General features: G+C 42.1%; 1 protein-coding gene across 1 annotated transcript in view; it reads left to right on the plus strand.

Annotated features, from left to right (window-relative positions):
- The window catches only part of ADAMTS17 (ADAM metallopeptidase with thrombospondin type 1 motif 17), a 193,505-nt gene that overhangs the window by 150,776 nt on the left and 24,388 nt on the right, over positions 1 to 18,341 (plus strand). Inside the window, exons 17-18 of the mRNA XM_074837324.1 lie at positions 2,442 to 2,601; positions 4,608 to 4,743. Coding sequence (XP_074693425.1) covers positions 2,442 to 2,601; positions 4,608 to 4,743 — 296 coding nt within the window. The remainder of the gene's footprint in view (positions 1 to 2,441; positions 2,602 to 4,607; positions 4,744 to 18,341) is intronic.

The following is an 18,341-nucleotide window of genomic DNA, read 5'->3' on the forward strand; positions in this document are numbered from 1 at the left end:
AAATCACTGCCAGTTGTAAACAAAGCACACGTGAAGTCTTTTCTTCAAATCAGATATTAATCTTTTCCTTGATACAGGGTAGCAGGTTTCATTCTTTCAACACAAGAAAGGCAGGATGGTTACCAGTTACCTCTAAATAGAAAACTGTTGTTCAAACAGTGGTGAAATACACTGGACTGACAAAGAGCCAGAAGCTTCAGTCAGTCCATTGTGACCTGCATTTGAAACCAATTATACACACATACACACACACCCCCCAATTATATATGGCTACGAAATTGCATGAAATTGGTTTCATATGGGCCTTTAGATTCACTAGTCTTGCACCCATATTGAGATAATAAGAATTTCTTTTTAGGAGCTGGTTTTTAATACTTGAGGCATTTCTCCAAGTGCATTTCTGTAACTATATTTCTTGGAGAAATTAATGTTTGTGTAACTAGGCCTGTGCTAGACCTCCTCTCAGCAACAGAGGACAACCAAACACTCCCAGAGCATAAAGATGCTTTAGAAAAGACTGATCGATCAATTCTATAGAACAAGCTGTTTGTATCTAACTCACTTAAAGAAAACCAGAGCAAGACTTGAGTTCTCTGCCTCTGACTGCCTTGTATTTTGAATTGTGTTTTTAAAAAAAACATTCATCTTTCTTAGAAACTGTAATGATGGCTGGCTAGTTTCAACCTTGATACTCAGTTCTGGTAGTAAGGCTCCCTCTGTAGCTGAAGCAAAACCATATCTTTGTTCCCCACATCTTCTGGAAGAGGCTTTTCTGCCCAGGGTTATGCACTGTGCAGAGCAACTCGTGGGTGCTGATTTTGTGTAGGCCCACAGTGTTCACTGCACAGACCTCCAGGATGTCAGTGGCACTGCAAGCTGGACCCTTTCTTTCAGCATATATGGTTATTTTTTTGGTTAAATGAACTTATGGCAGCTTTAGTGAGGTTATTGGTTAAGTAGGAGTGATTTCTGCAAATCTGAATGGGAAACAATTGTTGTTGGGAGAAAATAGCATTTGCAAATTTGCTTTCTTTAATTGGGTAGCTGCTTGCTTCACTAATGATAGCCCTACTTAAAATGATCTTGTTTAATAAGGTGCCACTCCTATTTCAGTAGGTGACAAGAGCCAGCAGAATTCACCTGTCTAATGCTGCTATTATGGGATAATAAGTATGAGTAAGTCTAAAACCACACCATCAGCATTACAGTAGTACTTCTATGGCCTTTGTTAACAGTGTAGTAGCTCAGATTCCATGGACCTCATACTCCATTGGGTATCTTCTGGTCACTTCTGACTCAAGCCAGTGAAAATGAGAACCAAATGAAGCCCAACATGTAAACCAAAACAGGACCAGAACTGTCATCTGCCTGTGGTGAAAAAATAAGCATTTTTCTCTGTTCCTCTGTCTTTGTTAACAGTCAGTGACTTTTGGAGTAATAACACTAGAGACATCACATGTGACTCCATGAGAAATAATAAGCCTGCTGCTGGAAGTAGGTTTCACCTTCCTCTAGCAATATGCAGGGTATGAAAATGTATATGTTGCCAGCAGCTGTATGATATGACTCTTGTCATCCTCAGGTTTCTGAGACAATAAAATCCTGCTCCTACAGCTTGTCAGCAGGAATAGTCATGCTCACTTTGAGTGCCACGTTTCCCAGGAGGCATATGACTTTTTTTGCATCAGTTGTTTTTGCTTTGAGAAGGATCACTTTGTTCCTTCAAATGTATTAATAAACATTTCTGCCTTCAAACTATAGACTGCTGCAGCCCAACTCAAATGCAACAGTAAATGCTGCAGCTCACAGAATCACAGAATGGTTGAAGTTGAAAGGGGCCTCTGGAGGTTGTCCCAACCAAACCCCCTGCTCAAGCAGGGTGGCATAGAGCAGGCTGCCCAGGACCATGATCCATAAACAGCACAGTATTAACCCAGAACTTCCTTGTTCTCTACAAAGGTCCCCAACCATCAGCCTGAGTCTCTGCATGAGTCTTGGAGACAACTTGCTTTCTAGAAAAGAAGGGTAGGACAAGTATGAGGAGTGACTTTTTAACTCTAGATGCTCATTAAAATAGTTGTTCTATGAAAACCGCTGATTTAGTGCTTTGTGTTGTCTTACTATGTCACTTTAGATAGCCAGTGACCTGCTGATCACATTTGAGGTTTAAACAAAGTTACGCACCGAATTCCAGATTTAGACATCTCCATGGCTGTTTTAAATATTCACAAATCATAAGCAGTTTTTGCTCCCACAGATGCCGTTTTACCAATACCACTGTAATTTCAGGTTTCTAGTTGAAGATTTGGTTGCCTTTCACGAGGTACTTCTATTTTAGATATATTGGCCCGAGACAGCATTTCCAGGATTACTGTCTCTGCAGTCTGTTGGCTTTCCCAGTACACTGTGTTGTAACAGCCTTTCTTTTCCTGCTGAACCAGGTGCTGTTATTTCATGACCAGAATTATGGAATTCATTATGAATACACCATTCCTGTAAACTATACTGCTGAAAACAGAAGTGAGCCAGAAAAGCAACAGGATTCTTTGTACATCTGGACGCACAGCGGATGGGAAGGGTGCAGCGTGCAGTGTGGAGGAGGTAAGGCCATTTGGAAGCTTGGTGGGACTTGCTGGACGGTGTTTGCAGACACCAGCCATTAGAGAGGTGCCTGCAGAAGACAGTGTTGCCAAAGCATGAAGGAAACTGGCCATGGGAATGGATGTTGCCATAATGAACTCAAATGAGAGCTCATTCTCACCAGCTCTCCCAGCTATCATCCACATCCCCACAGTTAATTTTCACCCAGCATTTTGGCAGGGACACTGCTTTGTCGGCTCGTTACCGTAGGCTGGAACTGCACCTGGATTAGTGCTCCACGGATGGCTCAAGGCGCCGTGTGCAGCCCCATATCTCAAGCCTCGGTCACATTCTTGGAGCAGAGTTCTCACAGGTGTTCAGGCATGTTCACTGAAAGACACTTCCTTCCCCAGGAATGAAACAGGGGCAGTGCTGCTGTGACAGCTCCTGGAGATTGCATCAGATGCTCTTAATGCGGGGTGGACTTTCTGGGAGTACATGAGCACACTGCAAATCACACTTTTCAGATGATCCCTAGGATGTGCTGAGACAGATTTGCTGAAACCCTGGGGGGAATTGATACCTGTGAAACCAGAGACTGGTTTGTCAGCCACTGTCCATTGAATTTTCAGTGCTGGAAGAAGTAGCTTTTTCCCTGAGGAAAATGGATCATTTCCATGCATTCTGGCCAGTCTTTCTTCACCAGCAGACCCAATTATTTATCATATTATATGACACAAAGAAAGAGTGCTCATCTTCACATTTGAAGGCTCACTGCCCTCAGTGTACTGAAATAATGGATTTATTTTTTTCTGTAAATAGAACTCATTTTAAGTGGACACTTACTTTTACTCATGTTTTAAAACAATAATTTCTTAGAGCCATTAAACCCTCACATGAATGAGTAGGAAATTTGTTTATGGCTCTTTTGATTTGTATTGCAAGTCTGCCACATACTTGAATCAAATCTGTACCTGGCAACATGGCTCCCACCAGTAATAGCTTGGATGGCAGTTAATCTCTTATATTTTGGTTGTCAGATGCTTTTACTACTTATCCAGCTGGGAAGGGTCTTTTCCCTTCCATACAGACTTTCACAGATTTTTTATTAACAGAATTTATTTTTTATTATCTGCTGCAGATCATGAATAAACTCAATTTAATGCAGACTCAGGGTTAAGAAGAGGATCTGAGAAACCAAAATAATTAGCAGTAAAGCAAAGTCACTTACTCAGGGGTGACATTTTTCTTGTCACATCTGGTCATTGTCATGCCGCCCTGTGGTACAGCTTTCCTGATGTCACACAGTGGAAGGCTGAACCCTGAGGGCCACACTGCTGTGTCTCAGTGAAACTCCTGATGCATAGACAGTTTATGTGAGAAATGTGATGTCTCCTACTGGCAGGGTTTTTAAAGTAGTATATCTGGAGGAGCAGAAGATAAGAAATAATTTATTTTGGTGCCTTAATTTCATCTCTTTGTGAGATACAAACAAGCCAAGTTTATCAATCTTGAACCCAGTCATTCCTTTTCAACCTGACTCTTCCTGAATGGGGAGCAGCAAGAAGCAGCTGTCCTGTCATTATCAGTCACTGAGGGGTGGGTGGTTGTGTGGCTTCAGCTTACACAGCTGGAGCATCTGCCCTAGGTGATTACAGGGCACAGCTACATGTGGAGGAGGAACCAGAAATGAAAGCAAATTACTTTCAAGATAGTTTTCACCTTAAACACGAGAAAGAGAAAGCCCAACATGTTGCTCCTGTGAAGCAGTCAATTTCACAATTATTGGGAAAAGATTTGTAGCTTTTCCAGAAAAAAAAAAAAAAACAACAAAAAAACAGAACAATAGAAAAGTAAGACAGAAGTGGAAAGTAAGATTTTTTACAGAGATGGTAAGTCTGTGTAGATTACATCTTGTACAGACAGTAGGGAGCTCCTAGCTTTTGAGTTTTGGTTAATGAATTGACATGGTTTTGTTCTTAGCCACTGGTTTCCTTTTTCAGACTTCTTCTTTGTTTGACTTGTAGGTGAACGGAAAACCATTGTGTCCTGTACTCGAATTATTAACAAGACCATGACACTGGTGAATGACAGTGACTGCCAACGAGTGAATCGTCCCGAGCCCCAGGTCAGGAAATGTAACACACACCCCTGCCAGTCACGGTAAGGAGTTAAAAAATAATAAAACCCAATAACCTTTTCCTTCACAAATCACCCATTTCCAAAGCCTCCATCTGGTGAACATGGTGAAAATGTCTAAACATGCTAGGACACATTGTTAGCCATAGTAACCAGCTGTAATATTCATTTCCTACTGTTGAGCAGGTCAGATTTTCATTACCTACTTCATAGTCCATTTAACTTGTGACCAGTAAGGCCAGATTCCATGCAAGCTGCCTTCATACATTGTTTGGGGATGGTTTTCTTTTCCCATTGGCTGCCTCCTGGGTGACAGAGCAACTTGCAATATTGTGCTGGTTTGACTGGGATAGAGTTAATTTTCTTCACAGTAACTAGTATGAGGCTATATTTTAGATTTGTGCTGAGAACAGTGTTGATGCTACAGGGATGTTTTTGTTACTGCTGAGCAGTGTTACACAGAGCCAAGGCCTTCTCTGCCTCTCACCCCACCCCAACAGCGAGTGGCTGGGGGTGCACAAGGAGTTCGGGGGGGACACGGCCAGGACAGCTGACCCCAACTGACCCCAGAGATATCCCAAACCATATGGTGTCATGCTCAGCAGATAGAGCTGGGGGAAGAAAGAGGAAAGGGGGGACGTTTGGAGCAATGAGGTTTGTCTTCCCAAGTCACCATTACACATGGTGGAGCTCTGCTCTCCTGGAGATGACTGAGCACCTCCCTGCTGATGGGAAGTGGTGAATGAATTCCTTATTTTGCTTTGCTTGTGCACACAGCATTTGCTTTACTTACTAAACTGTCTTTATCTCAACCCACGAGTTTTCTCACTTTTACCCTTCTGATTCTCTCCCCCATCCCACTGAGGGGGAGTGAGCAAGTAGCTGGGTGGTGCTTAGTTGTTGGCTGGGGTTAAACCATGACAAATATAAAGCTAGACAAGAGTGCAGTGACTGCATATCTAATCTTTTCTATTTTTTTAATCATCACGCTCTGACTAATTGTCAAACAGTGCTACAAAGAAACCTCACAAACAACTCACAGCCTTTAAGCTACTATAGCTGACCTGCTGTGTTGCATGCCTGATCTGTATTAGCATAGTTCAGACTGGGAGTCTCTAGGTGAGGAGTGTCTCGTCTTCATGTGAAGTTTGTACAGTGTGTAGTAACACCTGCGTAGTGTTGGAAACATACCTGCATCTTGCTGAAGTCAAGAAATTATGATGAAGCGTCGTTTAGATACTTTTCTCATTAAGGGTGCTTTTCTGCATCAGTAGGAGTAATTAGAGATCTGATAGTGATAAATTCTAAAACTAATAAAAAGCTCTCTTTTTAATCTGGCAAGCACTTTTAAATGAATTAATTTTGATATTCAGTGTATAAAAAAAGATGTTTCTAGCCAAAATGACAAAGCACGGCAAGTCAAATTAATTTGTTCAGTTTGTTTTACTAACAAAAAAGTTCACTCTTGCTCTGTGATAATGTTTAGCATTGTGGGGTAGTCTAGAGACTCCACTTTTGATAGTAGTTAGAACATAAAATCAATTTAGGATAAAGCTCAACAATATCTAAAAAACCATATTCAAAACAACCTGCTAGCTGTTGCATCTTGTGTAATCAGACAAGCCAGGGAAACATACCTACAAAGCTAATCCTGCTGGCAGAAACAATGGGGAAAATGAGAAACAGCACACTTCCTTCTAATTAGACCTGCACTCTGATTAAAGTGCCCTGAAGCAGGGAAATCCAGTGTCAGGTAATCCACCAACAAGGCTGGGCTGTTTCAGGTTTCGTTGTGTGTCCACACTGCCTGTTATTGCTGCTGTACAATATGGTGGCCATACTGCTTCCAGTGGTACTGAAAGGTATAATGAGATACCCTGCATGCTTCTAGGTGTGTGAGGATTGCCAAACTCCCAATGACTTCAAGGAAACAACTGTCATTTCCATGAGGAAGTTTCCTAAATTCAATGATGGTGGGATTTCTGTCATGTCATTCTCTCAGAAAGACAGAAACAAGGAGCATCTGCTTGTGTTTCAGCCCTGGCACGAAATATTTCTTCTAGACCTTTTTGTGAAGCCATTGGGAGGAGACTGGAGGGAGCCCAGGCAGGTATCTGGAGGGGTTCAGGTGATAGAGATGAAGAAAAGCAACTTCTAAAAGCTCTGGAAGTGGGCAGCTTCTGCCTCTAGTAGCTGAGAGCAACAAAGGGAGGCCTTGGCCACCAGTCTGTTAGAGCCACAAGACCCACAGTGCTATTTCTCGATGGGATCTCCATGACCCTGAGCCCTTGGTGAAGTCTCCTCTGTTGCACACTTTCACCATGACATTGCTGCCTGACCAGGACAGTGACATTGGAGTGGGTTAAAGATGCAAAACCTCCTGAGAAAGGACTGCTCTGTTCCTGTATCCAGGTTGTGTTTCTTTGGGAATTCAGGTCCAGCCCTTCATGTTATTCCAAGGTATCTCTTCTTCTGTATGGAGTTGCCAGGCAATGTATAGCCACAATTTAGCACAGTTCCCCCCAGGAGCAATTAGCACTGGCACGGTGATGCTCTCATTGGTCCATTTTTTTCAGAGCAATGACAGCAAACACCAAATGTGCTTCGTACCCGGAAAGGCCACAGAATGCTTGCTGATGATCGGATAGACCACACTCCCTCATTCCCTCCGTGTAGACTACACTTTCACACTTAACATGCTTTTAACTGGAAACATTTTCAGAAGCACATTCTCTGTGCCTCTGTAGAATTTAAATTTCCACTTGCGTTTGCCCACCCAGATATTAGAAATGCATGCTTAGCATATTCTCTGACCAAGAACATCTTAAAGAAACCATTCTCTTTCACCATGTCAATGCTTTTTTTATAAGCCCTGAATTTGTTTTAGGGTTTCAAGTAAAATTATTGTAGCATCTTGTTACAATAAGGTCCTTTCCCATTTCCACTCAGACCAAAGCCCTTTACCTGAGTTCAGAAGAAGGAACAATGCTTTCCTTTCTGTAGTAAACCTGCTCTGTTTTGTGCATTTTGAACTGCACTTACACTTTTACTCAAAACTTAAGAGAATCACTTTACAGAGAATTTATCTCTAGGGAAGGGTCTAATGGCCAGCACAGGGCTGGGTCATAGGACACTCAGTCTCTGTTTCTCTTTTGGATGTGCTCTGTGACTTTAATTCACTATCCCATACTGTCCCTTTGCTTCCTCTCTCAATCCAGTTATAATCTGGATTGCAAACTCTTTGGGATGGGGTGAGATCGTGTTGTATAAATGGAGGAGGAGAAGGAGGCTATTGCTGTTGAGATTGTAATAAAAATAAAATAATAATAACCCACATTATATATATAAAGTGATCTGGAGGAAAGAAGGGTATGATATTAATAACAGCTTCTTTCTTCCAGCACGATCCCAAAGTGCTTTGCAAATTATATATCCCTTTGAACTTCAGCCACCTCTTGGGAGAGCCAAATAACGTGGGGCAGGGGACAGTAGTTTCATGAGGCCAAGGAGAAGATTAGAACTCTGCAACTGCAACGCAGCATCTGAAAAAAACAAAGCAGGGTTGAAAAAAGGATTGGATACACTGACGTGTTTTAAAATTAAACGTCAGAGAAGAGAATTTTCTTAAGGGTTTTGTTGAAACTGGCAAAAATAAAAGAATCTTTCATTCTTTATTATTGTTACTCTTTCACCTTTTAAAAAAAATGCCTCTTTTTCTTCCTATTTTATTTTTTATGTTCCTTGACCCTCTTTTTCCATTAAATTCTTTACAGCTTCCTTTCCTGTCCCAACTGCACCCTATTAGCACCTCTTTATTCTAATCCTTTGCCTAGCTCTTTAGATATTTTTTACAAAACCCTGCTGTAACCAGATGGAATCTGGATTCTTGCATGCGGTGCGTATGGGTTGTTTCCAGCACACTGAACACCAACCCAAATATATAGGCAAACCCAGCACTCATGTTGGCACAAGACTCAGAAATCACAGATCACATCAGCTGTTATTACTGAAAACATAGGTCGGCCAGTGGCCACACACTTCAACATGCATGGTTGGGTCTATGAATATGAAACTGCTCCCCTCTAATGCAGGAAAAGAACCAAAAACACATGAAATTTCTCAACTGTTAGACTTGTAATGGCCTGTATGCAAACACTGTTAATTTTCCTCCTCTTTGCTGTAACAGATTTTAATAGAGGTTGAGTTCTTTCAGGGACCTGCTGAATATGTGGTATTCCTACACAGATGCTTAACAGCAGCATAAAAGCCAGAAATCCCTGCCTTCACCTACAGAAAACCACAGGAGACCTGAGCCCTTATTTTCACTGTTTAGGACTTGAAAGTATCTCCTGAGTCCAAGGGTTAGTTTTCTGCTACTACCAGCAGGATGTCATAGACTCCTTTCCATAAACCGCTTTTGCTCCACAGTCTCCTTCCCTCACTAGAAGGCTCTCCTGTGACCTTGCTGTTCATGTGGGTCAAGATCTTTTATTTCCAGCCTTAATTATTCATTGTCATTTTTCAGCCATTTATTCTTGCATCAGCTCTGTTCCTTTGCTTATACAGTATTTTCCCTTCCCAGTTCTTTGCCTTGGGCTAAGTGCCATACAATACAGCAAACAGGAAATACAGGTTATCTCCTTCTTCCATCATTTAACTTATTATTGGATCAGAGACTGTGCATCAATTCTTCATTCCCTTGGTCACCTTGGTCACCTTATCTACCAGTGCTTTAATTTAAGGGATTTAAATTCATAATTTGAGTGCATAGGTGACCAGAATTATATGGAGAATCCCAGTCTTAGTCCAATCTAGCCCTTACACAGTTACATTCATACTCTCCTGTCTTCATTGGCAGTAACTCTCCTGATACATGCTCTGCTTTTTTCATGGCTGCATCATATTTGTGGTTTACAGTCATTCTAGATGTTTTCCTCCTCGTTTGTTTCAACATATGAATCCTACTGTAACACAGAAATGCTTGTTATTAGTCCCTAAGCACACAACCTTGCACTGTATGCTATTAATTTTCATTCTACCTCTGTTACTGCAGCACTCAAGGTTATTCAGTTCTTCCTGTATGACATCCTAATCCCCTGTTGCATTGACAGTGCTTCTAGACTTGTTATTGTCAACATTTTCCCCAATTTTCAACAGTTTTCTTCTTTTTGTGCCAGGGTTGTTAATGAACATACTAAATTAGATCAAATGCAAGACAGATCCTTCAGGAACTCCACTGGTAACTAGTCTAAATTCCTTTCATACCTGATATTCCTTTACAACACTACACTGTGGCCAGCTTTCACCTACCATATACATTAGGCATTGATATCCATGTTTCCCAGCATATCACCAGTTTCTCCAACTTACATAAACATTTCCAGTGCAGCAAAAGGAGTTCTTTACTGATAACCAAATAGATTAAATCTACCACATTTCCTTTGTCTGGAAAAGCAGTTATTTCAATCGAAAAAATACAGCCAATGTGTTTTGCCTGGAGGAAACCTGTGTTGCGTCCATTCACCACTATGTCCTTGATTATTGTTTCTCTCCAAATCTGCTCTAAAAACTGGCACAGTGCTGAGGTCAGTTCTGTGGTTACATGGATCGCTTCTCTCTCTCTCTCTTTCTTTCTTTCTTTCTTTCTTTCTTTCTTTCTTTCTTTCTTTCTTTCTTTCTTTCTTCCCTCCCTCCCTCCCTCCCTCCCTCCCTCCCTCCCTCCCTCCCTCCCTCCCTTCCTCCCTCCCTTCCTCCCTTCCTTCCTTCCTTCCTTCCTTCCTTCCTTCCTTCCTTCCTTCCTTCCTCCCTTCCTTCCTTCCTCCCTTCCTCCCTTCCTCCCTTCCTCCCTTCCTCCCTTCCTCCCTCCCTTCCTTCCTTCCTTCCTTCCTTCCTTCCTTCCTTCCTTCCTTCCTTCCTTCCTTCCTTCCTTCCTTCCTTCCTTCCTTCCTTCCTTCCTTCCTTCCTTCCTTCCTTCCTTCCTTCCTTCCTTCCTTCCTTCCTTCCTTCCTTCCTTCCTTCCTTCCTTCCTTCCTTCCTTCCTTCCTTCCTTCTTCTATTCCCCTTTCACTTTTCCATCTGTGGACTGGAACCCAACACTGAGCTCTCCAAGGGCTCACGCACCGCACTGATGCTCACCAGGGGAAATGAAGACAGGTATAAGTCAGCTGAGGCTCTAGCTGGCTCAGCACCTTGCCGACCTGCCCAAAAGGCTAGCGACCACTCAGAACACAGTGCCTCACTGTGCGATGGTTGATAGTGCCCATTGCTTTGATTCCTGGTCTGATTTAAGCTCGTGGTGCTTATCTGTGTGACCCTTGCTGTCTGAGAGTCCACCTCTCCCTTTAGACTCCACCATGTGACAGTGCTCTGTTTAACAGTCCAAGAATACAGAATCTGTCTCCCTGGTGCTGGTTTGTGTGCACCATGTTTATTTGTGTTATCATCACAGGTAGATGGGGAGCAGAACAGCTTTGAATTTATTTTGTGAGATGAAAGTCTTGCAAGTAGTAGAATGGGGGGGGGGGGGGGTGAGGGGGGAGAGCAGTATGATGGAAAACTCCTTGAGAATATTAGCAAATTACTTGCAGAACTGTATGGAAATTATACTAAACTGGAGGGACATATTGGGAGTGTCTGTTAACTGAAGGGACTGAGCTAGACATTTAATGGTTCCAAATGGGTATGTTCTTTCATTAATCCAGTCAGAGTCTTTTGGAACCTGTGCAAATGTTTATCATCTGTAAGGTTCAATGGCAACGAGTTCAAAACCTTATCTGTGCCTTGTGCTAAGAAACATCTCCTTTGGTGTGTTTTGAATTTGGTTACATGAAAAAGAGAAAAGAAGGAACAGCCATGGGGAGGGTTTCAAATCATTTTAGCCTGGAAATCTGGCATAAATAGTAATGTTAGCACCCTCTGATCCAAGGAGGCACCACGTAAGAGCTCATTTTGAAGTACTTCCCAAAACTGGAGTTGGGATCTCTAGAATCAGTTTAAGCTTAATGAATTTGCCAGGACTGTGCTGGACACTGTGCAAGACACGGTGGCTGCAGGCAGCTGAGCAAGCGGGCGATGCTGCGCTCTGGTGGCTGCTCTGCCGGGAGCCGTCCCAGGCTGCCGGCGGTGGGCAGCTGCCACAGGTCTCCGGTGGGGCTTTGCAGGCATGGAAGCCAAATGCTGAAGACCAGAAAGCCCGAGACACTTCTGGGCACCTTTGTGAGCGGGTAGCTGATGTCTTGTGGTGGGCACGTCTGTTATCACCATCCACTAGAAGGAGACAAAATCACATGCATTCTAGGTTGTAAGGAGTTCATCAAGGACAGCAAAAAGCAATCAGTAGTTAATTAGCTACTGAAAGACAAAAAGATATATTCAAGCAAATCCAGCAACTCAACGCAATGAAGCAATTCTGGAAGAGAAGAGAAGGCTTGGGAACAGAGAGTAGAATGAGGAGGGCTTATTGGCTACTGCTAAATGCATTTACATCAAGTAATTCAAGATGACTTGCTAGAGCAGAAGTTAATTTGGCATTAGTTTTCACATGGAGTCATGAGACAGGTTTCTTAGCTTTGGTGTAAACACCCAGGCTGGTTTACATCACAGTCTTTCCCATTATAATGTCTGACTCAACTTATGGTTGAACACTGCCTTGTTTTAAAATGTTAAATGATCTGTGCTTCTTTGGTTTGAGGCTCTTCAGGGCAAGTGCAGTCTTCACCCACAAGGAAGGATTAGCAGGATAATCTACCAAAATATGTAATTGTGAAATTCACTCCTACTGCTGCCTGCTGTAATGTGCTTCACACTGTTTGCATCCTGTGGTGTGAGCTGAGGAAAAGGCACTGCCTTTCTTGAAATGCAGGGAATGGAGCTGGACACCAGTTGCCCCATCAAAGATACACCAGCCATGGTCAGGGTAGAGCTAACTTGCTGCAAAAGGGAGCTCTGCTGGTGTTCTGTGCCTTAGTGTAGTGAGGCAGCTGCCAGCAAGAAGGACACCTACTCAACCAACGCCACACTGAGTCCTCCAAAACTGAGTGATCTGCTTGATTTGGGAGTGGGAGGAGGGAGAATACAGTCTCTTCCATTTAAAAAAAACTTCCCAAGGTGCATGTAAATTATAAAACATTGTCCTATGGCTGATCTTATAAATGGGGAAATTAAAAAAAATAAAGCTGTCAAAATGATAATCACTAAAGAAAAAAAGAAACCTGTGTGAGTGAAATTTGGCAAGTCTGTTAGCAGAATGACTACTGTACTGGAAAATTACTGAGCACTGTTTATAAAGGCAATCAGACAGGAATGTTAGTCTTGGAGTCCTACTTTCGACATCAGCAGCTGTATTATTCTACTAGATTCCTTCTACTTTTTTCGAAAAAAAAAACCCTTCTAGTGACTGGGTGTGGCACAACCTGTTCCCAAAAGTCAAGATTCACCTGATTATTTTGACCCCAGTATAGCAGAGATATGGTGGAGAGTTTCAGAAGTGTGTAGGGAGAGAAAGATATGATAGCAGAGTGTGTGTATTTCATGGAAATCAGGACTCCATTTGTAAACAGTGTTTTCTACATAATCAAGCATGAACTTAGTTTGATAGCTGTAAGCAAAAAATATCTGACTGTCCATGTGACTGATTCTCAGAAATCTTTTCCAGTTCTCCTTACTAAAATTATCCAGTGTGAAATCCTGGCCCCACTGCAAGTTGGTCTGAGTTATGCCTAACATCAGTAGAGCCACAGTTTCATCCAGGTGCCTCAGAAAACTTAAGAATGACTTCAGCATGATTTTGCATCCCAAACTGGTGCTAAAGACAACCAGTGCTAACTAGACATGGAGTTATACCCACCTGTCCATCAGTGCAACAATGTATGTTAATCCAAAAGGTATGCAATAAAATCTATTAGAAATAAAACCCTCAGATTACACTGCTTTAGATTACTTTCTGTCACAAATGCTTTTTCAGACTAGCTATGTTTTGTTTAGTAGCAAATTCACTCTGATACTTTATTCAGCAGTAGTTGTAGTTAAGAGCCAGTTCTAAAAAATCAGGTTTAATAATCGCAGAAAAAATTGTTATTGCAAATGTGTCTTTGGTCACATCCAAACTATTATTTTGAAAGGAGGGAAATTAATTTCACTGTAACATTGGGGAGGGAACAAAAGTAAGACAATCCTTGTAGATAGTGAGTGCATGTGTGAATATGTCATGGATGTTTAGTTAGTGGAACAGAACCAACTTGTAGGCACTGGTCTTCTGCAGCGCTCGAGACAGAAATAGCTAGGTGAAATTTAATGGGCTGCGATATTTGCCCTAGAACATGTAACGGCTTTATGTTATAAGAGGCTACAAATCTCTGAAAATTGACCTCATGTCTTTTGATTGTGCTCCTCTACCTCATCCTTCAGCCTGGACCCACTTTATCTTCATAGCATTTTTTCCAAAATCCTTAGCTACAAGTCTTCATTTGCAGACATTCATCTCCCTGAGTTTATGTGCCTAGTGCTGTAGACAATTTTTTTCCCTAGAAAATGTGGGAGTCTTAGACGAGTAGGTAAAGTGGATAATTCAAGGTTAATGACTAATCCAGACCATAGAAAGATCAAATGATGAACTGAACGTCCAGAAGATATTTCAAGTTTGCTCCAGGGGCCTGCCAGATGAGCGTTGCCAAAGCAGATTAGAAGAACTCCCAATTTCTCAGCAGAGATACTGAGAGGTCAGAGGTTGAGGAAGACACAGAAGACAAAGATTTAAAACAGCCCTCTCAGATTGCATGTCCTGCCCATCCCAGCTTTTTGAGGCTAGAGAAAAACACACCCTTCTGGGCATTTTTTAGCTAGAAAGACAGCCACTGATTGGGTTAAAAAATCTGTGCTTAAAAGCTCATCACTTTCTTCCTAAATCTAACCACCAGCAGGGATCATCTAGCTCTTGAATCTTCTATAGAGGTAGGATTACAAAAACTAATTCCGTGAATAAAGCCATCGCTATGGTTGTGAGAAAGATGAGTGTGTTTGTCACATAAATCAGTGCTTGTTGGAAACATGAGAGGCTCTCCAGGGACTCCAGCTAGAGCACTCACAAGGTCCAACAGAAGATAGGTTATAACCTGGGAGGGAAAGACCAAACTGAAAAGAACTGTGGTGTCAAGCAATCCCTAAGATCAGTTTACAGGCTCAAAACATAACTGGAAGCCAAATGCTCTATATGATATACACAGGGCTTAGTGTACAACAGTTAATTGGCTTAGTTAATAATACAGAGCTAGCTTGGTGGTTTGAGTTAGAACACTGGAATTATTTTTTACATTGTCATAAGAAAAACACCTTTTTTAAAAAAAAATGAAAAGTAAGTCTCATTTTTAAACACATCCAAGTGTGTTCAAAAGGTGTAATGACAGTGTAGAGAGGAAAATCTGTCTGTAGTGTAATTTAATAGTAACCATAATGTGATACTGTTTGTATATCACATTTTTCTTCCTTGTGTGTATATAACTTCCAGATAATAATTATGCTAATACCATGCTGCACATTCCTTTACCAATATGAAACTGGCAGGAACTTTCATATTTAATAACTTTATCCATAAATCCCTTGTCTTTCCACTTCAGTTGTGAATGATGTTGTTGCAATATAGTTGCAGTGATTCTGTGTCGTACAGGCACTAAAGTAATATTTTCAGCTGCCTATGAAGGAGGCTTTGGGAGAACTGTGGGGGAAGATCAGGATACTGCCAGTACTGCATGTAGGACTTGCATTTACTTGTTTGTCAGATCATTTTTACAAGCCATTGAACCAAGCAGAGATTTTACTTAGACGAAGTTTTGTGGTCAAAGTGATCATCCCCGTGATGCCTTTGAAAATAGCCTACTTTACTGATATTATTATTATTCAAACATTTAATCTGTCACTTATCTCTAGGATATGAAACTAAACCCACCACTTTAAAATAGTCTTTAATTTCTAGAGTATTTTGATTCCGTGTTAGCAGCAATTGTCACAAGTAGGATGGCTGTGAGGTTTCAGAGATCCCTTACAGTATAGTCCCACCTTATTTATAACCACTGGACTCAGATGAGGATTGGGTGCAGTGGATCGGTAGCTGAAGCTGGTCATACAGATGCCACTCTGACAAAAAAAGCTGGAGATTGCACTTTCACCACAGGCACAGCTTTGTATTGGTTCCCTGGGTTTTGACTCATGCCCCGTGCAATCATTCTGATGATAATATTTGTTTTTTCTGTGTCAGTTTTCCAGTTACACTCTGTCATATCTGTGCTAGACCAGCACTAACTAGAGACCACTGAACAGGGTAGAAAATGAGGTGATTTCTCAACTCTACAAGAGCAACCACAAAAATAAAAAAAGGAATTTTTCTTCCTGAAAGGAAAGTCATAACCTTACTTCTTAGGGCATCTTGGAAATAGTTGGCATGCTGCATGTTGCCCATCCTAAATGCAAGCTCACAGACAGTCTCTGCCAAGAATGTATTTTTATCTTTCTCCTTTGCTTTCAGTCCCTTTCCCTTTTTCTTTTGCCAGTAGCTGTAGATCACAGTGAGAGTACAGTGCTGAAGTGAGTATTAGTTGAGTGGAGCCTGTACAGAAACCATTCCCAGCCCTGTGACTCACATGCAGCTCATAAAGCAAAGTCACTCTTTCCCCCTCCATGCCCTTGTTGAGCAGTTCCTTCACCCAGATAGATAACTCCCACCACATTTGCTCTGACAGCACGGAGCCCAGCTGATATCAAGGGAGCCTGGCTATTAATTTTCATGAACACTGATTTCTGCACTTCAAGGCTATTTTTGTCAGTCTTTCAGCCCTGGTATTCGATTACCCAGCTGGCATTTTCCCATTCCATAAGCAAAATACCAAGCACTCAGCTACAGAGATGCACCAAAACTACTGTCTAGAGAAACACATTTGGTGGCTTGCCAGCTGTTTTAGCCAACAGAAATTCGCAGATGTGTCAACTGCTTTAATGCACAGAAATATTTGAGCGGGGCCCTGTTCCACAAAAGACAGGTGGCCAGCCTGCCCGCTCCCATCCTGCTCAAACCAAATGGCTTCTGCCTTCACTGTCAGCACAGTCATCAGGGCTGTCACACCAGGTCATCAGTCATAGCATTTGGCAAATGAATTAATGACAATTGTACCAAGTGAAGATGTTTCTACAAATTGCGCTGAACTGATTTTCCCCTGTTCAGGAATGGGAGGGTGGGAAAAAACAGTTGTTTGATTCGTTGAGGAGAAGTTACGTGGCAACTTCAAAAGAAATATGGTTGTTAAGTTGGCATGTATGGTGCTCTACCTGGACTACAGGAGCCTTCAGCAAAATGAAATGGTATTTCTGAGCAGACTTGGTTTTGAGAAGTCTTATCTGAGCCACTTATTGTAATGGACAACCCAGGATTGGGTGACAAGTAAAAGATTCATGGTATAAGGATACTAATCTAAATGACAGTCCTAAATAACAGGCTAGAAGGTCAATTACCTGGTGAGAAAGGCCTGATAGCCTTCCGGTGCACAGCGCCTACACAGTTATTGTTCCAGTCTTTCACTTCATACAGGAATGCCTGTAATTACAGAGAACATGTTCCTCACTGACAGATTGCAGGAAGCGTAAAGATCGATGCTGCTTTTCTTTAGGAAAAAATTGTTCTTCCCTACATACCTCCTAATTCAGATTCTTCTTAGATATTTTATTCACTGTCTTGTAGCCCAGCTCTAACCACAGTGCTGCTTCCAGCACTTGCTGGAGTCAGTGGGAGCCTTTCAGTTGGGCTGGAAGACAGCGGGGTGAGGTCACCTCATTTCCCTTGCACGTCCACAGCCAGAGACTGCTCGCAGCAGCAGCGCGTCCCTTACTTTGGAGGAACCTGAACACCTCACAACATTGTGCTGGGTGTTTGCCAAAGAGCCTTTAAAGACATAACAAAGCAAACAACTACAAAAAAAGGCCAGGTATTTGTTCCCAGCACACTTTGATCAAAGGGGAAGGGAATGGCACCTGAAATGTGCTTGCAAAGCAAATGAATCCCAAAGGCTCACAGGAATGATGGGTATAGGGAAATATCCCCACACCCCCATCCAGACCAACACATCCTTGTGAGCTACGGCAGCTTTGAAACAACACTGTAGGATCCTTTCTATAGGGAGAATCTTCTCTTTTTAAGTACTTCTTGAGCCTTGGCAGTTAAATGCAATTCAGATTTTCTAAGAATGACCATGGCCAGTTTTTCTCCATTTTTGAGGCCCCTAATGCCATGAACTTCAAACAGATGAGATTCCAATTAAACAGCCTGAAAAGCCCAACTGTGAAAAGTAAAATATGACCAGCGGCTGTGAGAGGGTGATCTAAAAGTGAGGCAGAAGATGTCTTTGCATTCTAATAGTCTGGGATGTAGAGGATTTGTATGCTTTGAGGTCATATAATGTAGGCCTAGAAAAGCTGACTCTGGTCCTGGATGTGGGAATGCCGTTTGGGGCTTGGTGTCTGGCCGTAGCCCCATCCCAGTTTGTACACAGTAAGTATAGGTTCTCTGCCCAGCTCCACTGCACGGTGAAGATGTGCATGCAGATGCAGCAGTGGTTTTTCCCAGGTACCTCTCAAAAGAAACA

Source organism: Strix aluco, chromosome 12, assembly GCF_031877795.1.
Source record: "Strix aluco isolate bStrAlu1 chromosome 12, bStrAlu1.hap1, whole genome shotgun sequence".
In the NCBI taxonomy this organism is placed as follows: domain Eukaryota; kingdom Metazoa; phylum Chordata; class Aves; order Strigiformes; family Strigidae; genus Strix; species Strix aluco.